Below are 14,219 nucleotides of genomic sequence, written 5' to 3'. Positions count from 1 at the left end.
TTTCCCATAACGTTTCATTAAAGTTTGCCAGGTAGATGGTATGAGTCTCATTTTACAAGTCATGGTGTAATCTCCACTTTATAAGCATTTTGCCCAAGACATTGTGGCTAGTAAGTGGCAGAACTGAGATTCAGACCCAGAACTTTTAGGAAATACTATAATGATAGGTTGAGAACTGAATGTTGAGGGCTTTTTAATGTCGACTAAGAAGTTTGGATTTCATCCCTTGGGATAAACATTGCCAGCACCTGTCTGTGATGTCCTTCTTGGCAGAGGAGAACCACTCAGTATTTTCAGCTGGGCCCTTTTTTTTTTTTTTTTCTTTAAAACTTGTTCTATGGAAGGCCAAACTTGTTCTATGGGCTCCAAAATCACAGCAGATGGTGACTGCAGCCGTGAAATTAAAAGACGCTTGCTCCTTGGAAGGAAAGTTATGACCAACCTAGACATCATATTAAAAAGCAGAGACATTACTTATCCAAAAAAGGTCTGACTAGTCAAGGCTATGGTTTTTCCAGTAGTCATGTATGGATGTGAGAGTTGGACTATAAAGAAAGCTGAGCGCCAAAGAATTGATGCTTTTGAACTGTGGTGTTGGAGAAGATTCTTGAGAGTCTCTTGGACTGCACGGAGATCCAACCAGTCCATCCTAAAGATCAGTCCTGGGTGTTCATTGGAAGGACTGATGCTGAAGCTGAAACTCAATACTTTGGCCACCTGATGCGAGGCCTGACTCATTGGAAAAATCCCTGATGCTGGGAAGGATTGAGGGCGGGAGGAGAAGGGGACTACAGAGGATGAGATGGTTGGATGGCATCACCGACTCAATGGACATGAGTTTGAGTAAACTCCGGGAGTTGGTGATGGACAGGGAGGCCTGGTGTGCTGCAGTCCATGGGGTTGCAAAGAGTCGGACACTACTAAGTGACTGAACTAACTGACTGACTGGTGTTGGTCATAGATTTTCTTCCAAGGAGCAAGTGTCTTTTAATTTCATGGCTGCAGTCACCATCTGCAATGATTTTGGAGCCCAAAATAATAAAGTCTGTTACTGTTTCCAGTTTCCCCATCTATTTGCCATGAAGTGATGGGACCAGATGCCATGATCTTAGTTTTCTGAATGTTGAGTTTTAAGCCAACTTTTTCAGTCTCCTCTTTCGCTTTCGTCAAGAGGCTTTTTAGTTCTTCTTCACTCTCTGCCATAAGGGTGGTGTCATCTGCGTATCTGAGGTTATTGATATTTTTCCCAGCAATCTAGATTCCAGCTTGTGCTTCATCCAGCCCGGCATTTCGCATGATGTACTCTGCATAGAAGTTAAATAAGCAGGGTGACATTACACAGCCTTGACTTACTCCTCCTGCTGTTCCATGTCCAGTTCTAACTGTTGCTTCTTTACCTGCCTGCAGATTTCTCAGGAGGCAGGTCAGGTGATCTGGTATTCCCATCTTTTTAAGAATTTTCCACTGCCTGGCCCTCTCAGGGAACAAAGGATTGAGCTGCATACCAAAGGAGAGCTGCATACCGGCCCCTCCCCACCCAGAGGCGGAAAGGCAGGCTTGTGACAGCTAGACAGCTAGAGGCAGAAGGCAAGGGGCTGCTACAATCTCAGCCCCAGAGACAGCATCTTCCACCAACAGTGAGCAGGCTCCCAGCTGTCTTCCTGAGATCCTGGGTGGTTGACGTGTGCCGGAAGGGTTGTAGCCTGAGATCAGCTCTCCTGAGGAGACAAACAGCACACCTGAGACAGTGCTCTTGCGGCACACCCAGGAAAGTGAGCGGTTGGGACCTGGGAGGTGATTAAGATGCACGGCCCACCTGGGACAGTGCACTCGCCAAGCACCTGGTCACCCGAGCGGCTCAGTCCTGGGAATGGCACAACACGCCCAGCCCTCAGAGACTGAGCCAGAAACACGTCTCCTGCAGAGGTGCGGTCAGCAGAGGCCTGCCGCAGGGCTCTGGGTGCAGCAGACCTGGCTACGGCATAAGCCCTTTGCAGGAGGGTGCCATTAACCCCACCATAGAGCCACCAGAACTTACACAGGACTGAGGAAACAGGACTCTTGGAGGCCACAAACAAAACCTTGTGCACACCAGGACCCAGGAGAAAGGAGCAGTGACCCCACAAGGGACTGACCCAGACTAGCCTGTGAGTGTCCAGGAGTCTCTGGTGGAGGCGTGGGTCGGCGGTGACCTGCTGCAGGTTGGGGGCACTGAGTGCAGCAGTGCAGCATGGGACCTTTTGAAGGAGGACGCCCTTATCTTCATTATCTCCACCATAGTTTGGCCTCAGGTCAAGCTTGGCCTCAGGTCATGCAACAGGGAGGGAACACAGCCCTGCCCATCTACAGAAAATTGGATTAAAGATTTACTGAACATGTCTCCGCCCATCAGAACAAGACCCAGTTTCCCCCTCAGTCAGTCTCTCCCTTCAGGAAGCTTCCATAAGCCTCTTATCCTTCTCTTTCAGAGGGCAGATAGAATGAAAACCACAATCACAGAAAACTGACCAATCTGATCACATGGACCACAGCCTTGTCCAGCTCAATGAAACTATGAGCCGTACTGTGTAGGGCCTCCCATGACAGACAGGTCATGCGGAGAGTTCTGACAAACTGTGGTCCACTGGAGAAGGGAATGGCAGACCACTTCAGTATTCTTGCCTTGATAACCCCATGAACAGTATGAAAAGGCAAAAAGATAGGACACTGAAAGACGAACTCCTCAGGTCAGTAGGTGCCCAATATGCTACTGGAGAAGAGTGCAGAAATAACTGCAGAAAGAATGAAGAGATGGAGCCAAAGCAAAAACAACACTCAGTTGTGGATGTGATGGGTGATGGAAGTAAAGTCCGATGTTTTAAAGGACAATATTGCATAGGATCTTGGCATGTTAGATCCATGAATCAAGGCAAATTGGAAGTGGTCAAACAGAAGATGGCAAGAGTGAATGTCGACATTTTAGGAATCAGTGAACTAAAATGGACTGGAATGGGTGAATTTAACTCAAGATTATATCTACTATTGTGGGCAAGAATCCCTTAGGAGAAAAGGAGTAGCCATCATAGTCATACGAGTTCAAAGTGCAGTACTTGGATGCAGTTTCAAAAACAACAGGATGATCTCTTTTCGTTTCCAAGGCAAACCATTCAGTATCACAGTAATCCAAGTCTATGCCCCGACCAGTAATGCCGAAGAAGCTGAAGTTGAATGGTTCTATGAAGACCTACAAGACCTTCTAGAACTAACATCCAAAAAAGATGTCTTCTTCTTTGTAGGGGACTGGAATGCAAAAGTAGGAAATCAAGAGATACCTTGAGTAACAGGCAAATTTGGCCTTGGAGTACAAAATGAAGCAGGGCAAAGGCTAACAGAGTTTTCCCAAGACAGTGCACCAGTCATAGCAAACACTCTCTCCCAACAACACAAGAGAAGACTACACATGGACATCACCAGATGGTCAATACTGAGATCAGATCGATTGTATTCTTTGCAGCCAAAGATGGAGAAGCTCTATACAGTTAGCAAAAACAAGACTGGGACCTGACTGTGGTTCAGATCATGAACTCCTTATTGCCAAATTCAGACTTAAATTGAAGAAAGTAAGGAAAACTACTAGACCATTCAGGTATGACCTGAATCAAATCCCTTAATGATTATACAGTGGAAGTGAGAAATAGATTCAGGGGATTAGATCTGATAGAGTAACTGAAGAACTATGGATGGAGGTTCATGATATTGTACAGGAGACAGTGATCAAGACCATCTCCAAGAAAAAGAAATGCAAAAAGGCAAAATGGTTGTCTGATGAGGCCTTACAAGTAGCTGAGAAAAGAAGCTAAAGGCAAAGGAGAAAAGAAAAGATATACCCATTTGAATGCAGAGTTCCAAAGAATAGCAAGGGAGAGATAAGAAAGCTTTCTCCAGTGATCAGTGCAAAGAAATAGAGGAAAACAATAAAGTGGGGAAGACTAGAGATCTCCTCAAGAAAATTAGAGATACCAAGGGAACATTTCCTGTAAAGATGAGCTCAATAAAGGACAGAAATGGTATGGACCTAACAGAAGCAGAAGATATTAAGAAGAGGTGGCAAGAATACACAGAAGAAGTATGCAAAAAAGATCTTCATGACCTAGATAACCATGATGGTGTGATCACTCACCTAGAGCCATCCTGGAATGTGAAGTCAAGTGGGCCTTAGAAAGCCTCAGTACGAACAAAGCTAGTGGAGGTGATGGAATTCCAGTTGAGCTATTTCAAATCATAAAAGATGATGCTGTGAAAGTGCTGCATTCAATATGCCAGCAAATTTGGAAAACTCAGCAGTGGCCATAGGACTGGAAAAGGTCAGTTTTCATTCCAATCCCAGAGAAAGGCAGTCCCGAAGAGTGTTCAAAGTACCACACGGTTGCACTCATCTCACATGCTAGCAAAGAAATGCTCAAAATTCTCCAAGCCAGACTTCAACAGTATGTGAACTGTGAACTTCCAGATGTTCAAGCTGGTTTTAGAAAAGGCAGAGGAACCAGAGATCAAATTGCCAACATCTGCTGGATCATTGAAAAAGCAGGAGAGTTCCAGAAAAACATTTGCTTTATTGACTATGCCAAAGCCTTTGACTGTGTGGATCACAACAAACTGTGACATATTTTCTATGTTACATGTAGTTTATACTGTAATCTTACAATAAAGTAAGCTTAGAGAAGATAAAACACTATTAAGGAAATCATAAGGAAGAGAAAATACATTTTCAGTTCTGTACTGTACTGATGGACATAGGAAGTTTGCTTTGTATGTTTACAAAATGAGTCATTTTCTGTCTGTACCTTCATCACTGCTGTCTTAATAGGATACAAAATCTGTAGGTATCATGTGTTTTACTAACACTGGACATCATAATGGAAAATGTGAAAAAGGAATTCATAGTTATTTACAGGTGTGAAGCGGTAGCAATGGGATTGCTTTCTGGTAGCTTAGTGTCTGGGATATGATTGCTTCATAGTAGCCTAGCCTGTGCACTTATTAACGAGTTGTAAAATTTGCATAGCATTTCAAATTTTGTTCAGTCATGTTCAATATAGTATTAGAAATGTTACATTTAAAGAAGAACAACCTCTGATGATAGGTTGATGTGTCACCTATAATAACTTCTCCAGTTAGGAGAGAGGCATACTGTATGATACTGTGATTCTTTGAAAGTAAAGTTATAAAAGTGAGAAAATGAAAATTGTTAATTTTATATTAAGTATCACTTACTTTATGCCTATGTGAGGATAGACTAATATCTATATCTGCATATATTCTATGCATTCATGACACACCTTTTTTTCATTGTCTTTTATATCTTTAGTCTGTGTGGTTCGCCTTCAAATTTTCCAAATTGTCATAAATCTCCAAACATTTTTCCAATATATTTATCAAAAAAAAGTCTGTGTATTCCCTGATGGCTCAGTTGATAAAGAATCCACCTGCAATGCAGGAGACATGAGTTTGGTCCCTGGGTTGGGAAGATCTCCTGGAGAAGGGAACAGCTATCCACTCCATAATCTGGCCTAGAGAATTGCATGTACTGTATAGTCCATGGAGTCGCAAATAGTTGGAGACAACTGAGCGACTTGCACTTTCATAATTGGGCCCAGACAGTTCAAACCTGTGTGGTTCAGTGGTCAACTGTACTTACCAAGAAATAGAATCTAAAATGTATTGTTTATCACTTTGTTGATATGTGATGGATTATTTTAGTAGTTACAGTGATTCCGTATTATTCCACCTTAGAATTGACAGACAGCTTGTCTGTTGCCCTCAGCTCTGTCCCATTGCAACCACTGCTGAGTTGATTTTATGAATAAGTTTAAGGTGAAACTGCTGGTCTGTTTCATAAGGTGTGTTATGAGAAACAGTCCTGGGAAACTTGTCCTGTTAAGTATATGAAGATTCACAGGAGAAATTGCAGTAGTTACTGTTCTCCTGTTTTCTTGCAAGTTAAAGAATGGAAACTTGATGAGAAAAGTAGAAATAAATGCAAGTGTGGTTTGTTTCTTCCTGTCGTGCTTAGTGGCTCTCAGGTGACAATATAAAAATAACTATCTCTGTGGAAGAAGTTATTCAACTTGAGCATTGTTTAACAAATTTTTAGAGTTGAGCTAGTTTTGTTTGATTCAAATTATGAACAAGTAAATAAAAACAAGTGTGACAGAGATTTGAGACTTTATTATAAGTTCCCAAAATTTACTTGGGAACAGAGAAACTACATCAACCATTTGTGCTTTTAAATAATTTAAATAGTTGAATTTTCCTTCTCTTTCAGTTCCTGGAATCGATGGAGGTGCTTTAACTGATACGAGTCTCACAGATTCCTATTTCAGCACCAGCTTTATTGGAGTCAATGGATTTGGAAGCCCTGTGGAGACGAAGTATCCTGTGATGCAGGTATTGTTGGCGTGAATTCTCATGGCCCTGGACACTGAGGTGTGTTTTGGGGATGGAGACCTCTAGAGTCTTCCTTTGTCCTCACATTTGGTGAGTGGGAGGTGGACTTTTAGGAGGTGATGAGGTCAGAGGGATACAGGTAAGCCACCTCCTGTAGTGAAGTCAGGTGAGCTTTCAAGGGTGGAGTTGAAGTCTAGAGGATGGTTAGAAAGGGGCTAGTTTTCCTCCTGTGTGTGTTGTGATTATGGGATGAAGTCCTTTCAGGATCGCGAGCCGTAGAGGCTGTGGAGTGTGTTAAGGAAGGGTGGGACATGTCCAGAGAACAGAGACAAGCCTAATTTCATAGCATCTATCAGGTGTATGAAGGATAATATGTATTGAGGGAGAATAGCAGAGAGTGTTTATTGACTCTGTCATTCACATCCCCCAGATGGATACTTACGAAGAAGCAAACTGAGTAGTTGTGTGTCTTGCTCAGGCTAGTGAGTTATGGAAGTGCAGCCTGGCTAATGAGTGAAATAAGTTTCTGCCTAGGTGATTGTAGTCCATGCAACAGCATTATAGGAAGGTGAGCATGTCACTGATGTGAACGATCGGTTGGAGGGGTAGATACAAAGAGGGTCAGTCTAAACCTAATCAGTTGAATATTCTTAATTCTGCATTCTTCAGTGATATTATGTATATATGTTTTTATTTTCAGAGAATGACTAATAGTAGCAGCTCCCCAAGCCTTCTAAATGACAGTGCCAAGCCATACGCAGGCCACGGTAAGACTCGATCCCTTTTTCTTTTCTAGGTATGTGTATTTCTGACTCTAAAAACAATATATCCATGGTAGAGATTTTGAAAATTATAGATATAAGGAAGAAAATAGAAATGATCTATTATCTTCACACTCGGAGGTAACTGTTAAAATTTGGATAAATATATATAAACACACAAAATACACTCAAGTATATGTATAATAATACTTAAGATCACATTAAATATACTTTTAAAATATAGTGTGAATGTTTCTTGATCATTGTAAATTGAATCCCATTGTTTATTTTCATAATTTACTTTTTTTTTTTTTAAAGATTACACTCCAATATTGGACTATGTGTATGAATCTGTGTTCATATTTTGAGTTATTTCTTTTGGAAACATTGTTAGACATGAAATTGCTGTTTTAAGGTTATGGACATTTTTAAGACTTTTGGTACAGAATTTCCTTTTTTTATCCTAATTCAAAAATAAATGTTTCTCCTGTATCTTTCTGGATCCTATTTTAAAAATAAATGTTCAGGAATGCTTTTTTTAAAAGTATGTTACAATTGAATATTGGTTTAAACAGTTGTCTATAATAATAAGAATTTGCATGTTGATTATTTCTTGAGATAGACATTTTATGTATGTGTATCAAGTTTCTCTCACTACTTGGAAATTTCAAATTTCTTTCACTGTAGGAAAAAGTAGCAACATTTTAATATTGAATTATTAGAAACAGATGTGTAGCGTTATACTGTTTTTGGTATTCCCATAGGATTTATATGCTGACTTGGTCCTTTATACTATCAAAGGTAGCATAAAAGACGAATAATACCTATTTTTAAGAGTTTGAATATTTAATTACATAAAAATCTAGAGTTTTAATATTTTATTAACTTCTTTCTCTTTGCATTATTAATTAAATTAGTGTTAATTCTAATGAAGGGCTAGACCCTGAAAATCCAGACACAAGAAGCCAGAGAAATATAGCAGCAGTTTTATGTACTGCATTATAAAGAGATTTAAGTCTCCTTTAAATGAGAAAATTTACTGTATTTTTTTAGGATTTCACAGATAGTTTAATGAGAAACATAAAATTAACTAAAGCTCAGAAATGAAGATAAAAATATTTGGGTGCATATCATGCATTCCTTTTCAGAAACTCATTCTGATTTGCTAAATGAGAAACAATTTAGAGATATACTTTTGTTTATAACTTCTGGCCACAGAGTAATGGAACTTTGAACCTTTAAAATCTTTGAATTTCATGTTAGTATTTTGAAACATTTAATAGCCCCATCTTTAAAAATTTAATTTGCTTTATCTTTTTAGTATAACTGTCAAAAATGGTGATAAACTTAACAGTATGGAATACTCTGCAGGGTAGATGGTTTTAAGGCCTTGCCCGAATATTAAAATCCAAGCCCTATCTCTCAGTTATGTTTAACTATTTGACTATCTTCCCCTCACCCCTGCTCCTTTTATATTTCTTATGACTTGGTCTCAAGAACACAGACTACAGGTAGACTTCCTTCATAAACACATTGCTAATAACATGGTTAAGATTGCTTCTTTTTTTTCTATTTTATTTTTCTTTTGGTTCTGAGCAAATAGATACATCCTGATCTGTATAGTTGCTGAATAAATGTGTACTGAATATTGGCTGAATGAAGTATCCTCCAGTTTGTTTCTTTTCCCTCAGAAAATATTTGAACATCCTCTGTGTGTGAGCATTGAGTTTGATATTGTGCAATATGATTTTTATTATTATTTATTATTTATAAGCATTTGGGTTAAACATCTATTAGATTTGTAGGTTTCCTGAGTAGCCTGTGTGGAAACTTATGTAACTTACCTTCCAGATCCTCTAACTTCACCTGCTTCATCCTTGTTTAATGACTTTGGTGCCCTCAACATCTCTCAGAGAAGAAAGGTAGGTGCAATGGACATTTACATGAAACTAAATGGAACATAGGGGCGACGCGGGTGTTGCTGACATAATGGTCATTGTTCTCTGAAGTGGGGGAGGACTGGAATGTTCTTCTTGCCTTTTGTTAACCTTCCTTGTTGTATATCTCTTAAAGGAGAATTTTGTTTGATCTCTGTGTATGATCTAGGGACTTTCTATGTGAAGGAACTAAATTCTTCTGCTTATTTTTGCTCATTTAAAACAAAATCTTAATGCATTCTCTTTGTAAGATAAACATCTTATTTAATGTTGTAGTTGCTGTTCTGTGACCCGTTGTAGGCATGTTAATCATCTTTTTATTTTATTTTCTGACTGCTTTGTCTAAATTTCAAAGATTTCTCCCCTAATCTAAACTTCTCATGAAAAGGCACACTTAATCTTTAGCTTTTCATAATTGGCCCAACTGTTTAAAAACAGTTTAAAATCTCTTCATATTAGAAATTTAATTTTATTTGAAATTGAGGTTGAATAGATTTTGAAGTACCTCATAATAGTTTATTACAGTATGATGCCTTTGAGTCTTAATGAGAATCATTATGTTAATAGTAATAATAATCTAGAGGAGGTGATATTTTTGGTTAGGAATAGCAGCTGAATATTCAGGAGGTTGTAAATTTGGTGGAAATTACTATGAAATTACAACTAATTCCGTTTCCTAAGTAATGGGAGAAAGATTAAAAAGAAAAGAATGTTAATTTTAGAAAACTGATATAAGCTTAAGGTGCTTTTTAGGAAGTATCTGTTCAAAAGGTAGAATTCAATGAATTTCAAGAAGACTAGATAAATTCAATGGATTTCAAGATGTTCTCTAGACAAAAAAATTTGGGGTCAGGTATAAATTATATCAGTACCCTCCTGTACCTACTATTATCTCCATTTTGAAACAGATGAGAATAAGTATGTAATTACAACATGCTTTTAAGAAACATTGGACACAAGCAGACTCATTGGTGATGGTGAGAAGTGACAGTAGATGAAGCCTGTCACTGTAGCAGGAGATAGGAATGTGCTGGGTAGCAGGTCCAACCTAGACGTAAAGTTACCTGAAGCTTCTTATTGTCGGGAAAATTAAAAAGCCCCTAAGTGGTTTTAAGGGTCTCTGCAGTGGCCTTTTCACGTTTTTAAAAATAACAATCAGTTAACTGTGGTGAGTAGCATTTCCGATGAGTGAGTAAAAAGTAAAAGTAGAATGGCAAATAAATCCTTAAGTGTTCCTAATATGAGGGCTTGGTGGACTGCATCTTAAAGTTGAAATACATGATTTAGAGCTGCTGACATTAATTTTTGAGAAAAGCAGTAAAAATCCCTGGAGATTGGAAAAAAAGAGGTTATAATACCCATTCTTCTAAAATTTATTTTAGTAAAGGGAAACAATAGAAGGAAATGTTACTAGAGAGGTGAACTCTGTATGTGGAGAGATATTAAAATGTATCCAGATGGAAGAAGTATAGTGAATACTATTTTAGTATAGTGAAGGGAGCGCTGGCTGTAGTTTTTGAGATCCTGGATCTCTAGCTTTGTGATCTTGGGCCAGCTTCCTAGGCTGTAATATTCACATCTGTGAAATGATGAGCATGGCCTGGATAATTGCTGTGGTGTCTCCCATGTCTAAAGTTCAATGACTGGCTGAACTGAAAGGACCTATGTGTCAACATCTACTTAGAAACTCAGATTCATATGTTATACCTTTGAAGGACCATATTTTCTTGCCGTTTACCTTTGAAATAATATGTAGAGACATAGAGGTTTGTTTTTTTCCCCAATAGTGGGCTATATACTTAGCAGTCTATGAGTACAGGTTGCATATGTTTTTAAATTGTTAACAGCTGAGAAAGCTTAAAATTCCTTTGTATTAGAAAAACTATTAGTATGAGAGTATTGCATGCTGTGAAGTAAAGGCACATGGAGACTGTCTGTTCTTCTGTTGTAGTAATTTATAATGTCTGTTTAATGACGTAATTTAGTGGAAGTAATTCACATTTATGTAAATATTTAATCATAATTCCAGGTGATCTAAGTAAGCTATCATGATTACTTAGTGACATTTTATTTCTTAACGAGATTGGAAAACAGGTGTTTGGGCCATACTTACTACTGTTTCATAGTTAGATAAATAATTTTCTGAAAATCTCAGTTGGGCCGATCCCTGGGCTGCAAATGCTGCTTTTTGCCTCTGGAATATATGAATTATTTGAATCAGGTCAGTCAGATATTTTTATTGTGAGCAGTCTTATTATGGGCTATGTGGAACATACAAGAAGAATCAGCTGATATTTTTTCTGCTTTGCTCAAATCTAATTCAAGAGGCAGTGCATGGATCTACTAGAGAAAATTTACAAAGCAGTGTATTAATCTGCGCAGATTTAAATGTGTGGTGATTGCTGCATAGCAGAGATTTCTCTAGCTCCAGAAGAGTTTGTGGAGAAAAGATGTTTGAATTGTGGCTTTGAAGATGAGGAATATGGGGAGGCAGTGATGCTAAGCAGAAGGCATTGTTTGATTGCAAGTAGAGAGTTGGTATCTTCAGGAAATTTTAAAGTTCTGTTCTACCACAGATGAACTGAGAGACTATGGCTGAGGGCCTTGTATCTGTAAGGACTTCTTGAAGTAAAATGTGTTCTGTGAAAAACAGTACAGAGATTCATAGCTGGGTGAACCTTTGTTTGGGTGGTTTATTGTTGCTAGACACATGAAGAAGAGCTGTATACTAAGAATATGTGCCTCAGGGCACTGCTGCTCATGGTGTGTTAAGAGGCCGCAGCTAGAAAGAAGTTAAAACGTTGAAAGCAAATGTTTAGAAACTTCTGTAACAGTTTGATAATACCACAACATCCAAATATGTCATCATTTTCTAGTAGTTCACTTGTATTTTATAAATAATGTATAGGACCATGATGAATAGGAAATTTTTTAAAAACACGATCTTCACAACTGGTATTTGAGAAGCACTGATTTTTTAAAAAATTTTCTATCTTATGAACATATAAATAGGAAAAGTACCATTATTTGAGGATGTATACAGTTATTGGCCAGGAGTGATGGCAGAAGAAATTGAATTATGGGTGTATGCTCAGTGGGAGAGAAAAGACCCCCAGAACACTGGAGCTGGAATTTTGTTGAAAATGGGAGGTAATATATTAGACATCAGTGCATGAGGAAACTGTAACAAGGTAGGTAGATCAAGCTGAGAACTGGTATGACAGAAAAGCACCTGAGATCCACTGTGAATCACAGATGTGATCTGGACAGCAGTAAAACTTTCTGTCAGAAATCCTCAGGGACAGTCTCTTTAAAAAACAAAGTCTGATGTAAAGAATACAGATATTTGTAAATGACATGATGACATCTGCTAACTATTCTTGCTAAGCTGTATGACCACCGATGGTTGAGATAAAAGTTCCTGCAGAATTTGTGTCTGGCAGTTTTGGCTTCCCGCTGTTTAAACACTCATGGTACTTCTTTGCCTTCTTTTTTAGTCATCAAGTCATTTTTGTATTTAGCTTTCTTACCTTCCCGAATTAAAGCAAAAAGGCTCTGGTGCTTGTCATTTACGTTTCTTTTGTTTTAATTGTACTTTAGTACAACATTTCAGTCAATGTGCAGTTTTTACCTGGGCATTTGTATTTTATCGAAGTTTCTAGTAGTGGGATAACAGTTTCACTTTTGTAAGTTTTTTAGGTTTTAACACCAAGTTAAATTCTGTGGGATTAGAGGACAGAGACTTGTGAATATCATGTTTATTTTTTCTGTTCCTGATTGTAAAGCTCTTTGTTAGGATGGGAGGAGGCCGGCGTATCTGCTCCTGGCTTATTTGTGAGGAGACGAGGCTGGGGTTGGCCTATCTCCAGGTGATTCCCCCAATCTCAGTGTGGAGCTTCCTCCCCACTGTTCTCGATTTCAAGAGCATCTTTCCCTCTGTCCATCATCTCTGTTACAAAGTTTTCTGAGATGTATATTTTGTGATTTCTGATTACTTTGATGTTTAAAAATTTTTGTGTACATTTCATGTTCTTCAAAAGGTGACTTTTATGTTATGTACTTTTACATAGGGAACCAAATAGGACTGACAAACTGGTGAGAGCTAAAATGAATTTGGAGAAATCTATAGGATTGTGGCATAGACAGTATGGGATGTAAATCCTTCCTTAATCCTTCAGATGGTTAGACTTGCTGAACACGAAACCAAGTATTGGTCTTGGGCGGGGAGGGGTCAGGGGGAAAATGAGGAGAAAATGGAGAAGACATTGAAAAAATAAATCTTAATGGGTATCACAATACAAAGCGTCACCTGTGAAACCATTTCTGAACATTTACTATATTCTCAGATGTTGTTTTACTTAGTATTTAGATTTCCAGGTGAGCCACATTGGGATCTTTTCCCCATGAGTGTTGTACAGGAATGTTCTGACGGAAAATTGTGTTCAGAATTCCAAATTAACACCCCCTGAGCTATTCTTCTGTTACGGAGTCAACTAATCCTCTGTTCACCTCCTCTTGCTATATACCGTTGGAAACGTGCTCAAGTTTTAGATTTAGGGATATGTATGGTATACTTGTTGGAGTTCAGAGGAGCATCCTGGTTCTTGTTTGTAGCTTGCTCAGAGCTCATGGTGAGTTTTTATTTCTTTCTAAGAGCAAACTGCTAGGAATAGTAATAATTCAGTAGTGTTGGACAGTAGTCAAGGTTTTAGAGTTGGAAGTTGGATGCCAGGCAGTTTGAATTGAATCTCCTAATCTACACTGATTGGGTCTTTAAGTTTAGTTAAACCTTTTTGTATCTTCATTTGCAAAAGGAGAAAAATGTTACACTTAATACCTGGTTTTTTGAGTTGTTATGAGGACTAAATGAGAAATGCCTCATAAATGGTAGCTATTATTGGTAAAACATGATGTTAGTCAAACCTTTCTAGTCTTGTTTGGGAATTGTTTACTGTTATTAAATGAGTGAATATCTGTCGCTGCTCATGCTGGATCAGACTGTGTTAGTTACCCTTTGGAAAGGCCTTCTCTTGTAGTTGCTCTGAGAATGTTCATCTTCTCTTTGAAATGTTCAGATCCCTCGTCCTCCAACATT

The 14,219-nt window shown here is 38.5% G+C and overlaps 1 protein-coding gene across 7 annotated transcripts in view; it reads left to right on the top strand.

Moving 5' to 3' along the window:
• Positions 1-14,219, top strand: part of PAN3 (poly(A) specific ribonuclease subunit PAN3) — a 120,573-nt gene that overhangs the window by 9,534 nt on the left and 96,820 nt on the right. For all 7 annotated transcript variants that reach the window (XR_006271139.1, XR_006271138.1, XM_043477554.1 and 4 more), the window contains exons 2-4: positions 6,305-6,426; positions 7,127-7,193; positions 9,039-9,109. Coding sequence is in view for 5 of the 7 variants with exons in the window: in XM_043477554.1 (XP_043333489.1) it covers positions 6,305-6,426; positions 7,127-7,193; positions 9,039-9,109 (260 nt within the window). In the remaining 2 variants the exon portion in view is untranslated. The remainder of the gene's footprint in view (positions 1-6,304; positions 6,427-7,126; positions 7,194-9,038; positions 9,110-14,219) is intronic.

Source organism: Cervus canadensis, chromosome 9, assembly GCF_019320065.1.
Source record: "Cervus canadensis isolate Bull #8, Minnesota chromosome 9, ASM1932006v1, whole genome shotgun sequence".
In the NCBI taxonomy this organism is placed as follows: Eukaryota; Metazoa; Chordata; class Mammalia; order Artiodactyla; family Cervidae; genus Cervus; species Cervus canadensis.
This window is presented reverse-complemented; position numbering and strand designations above follow the sequence as displayed.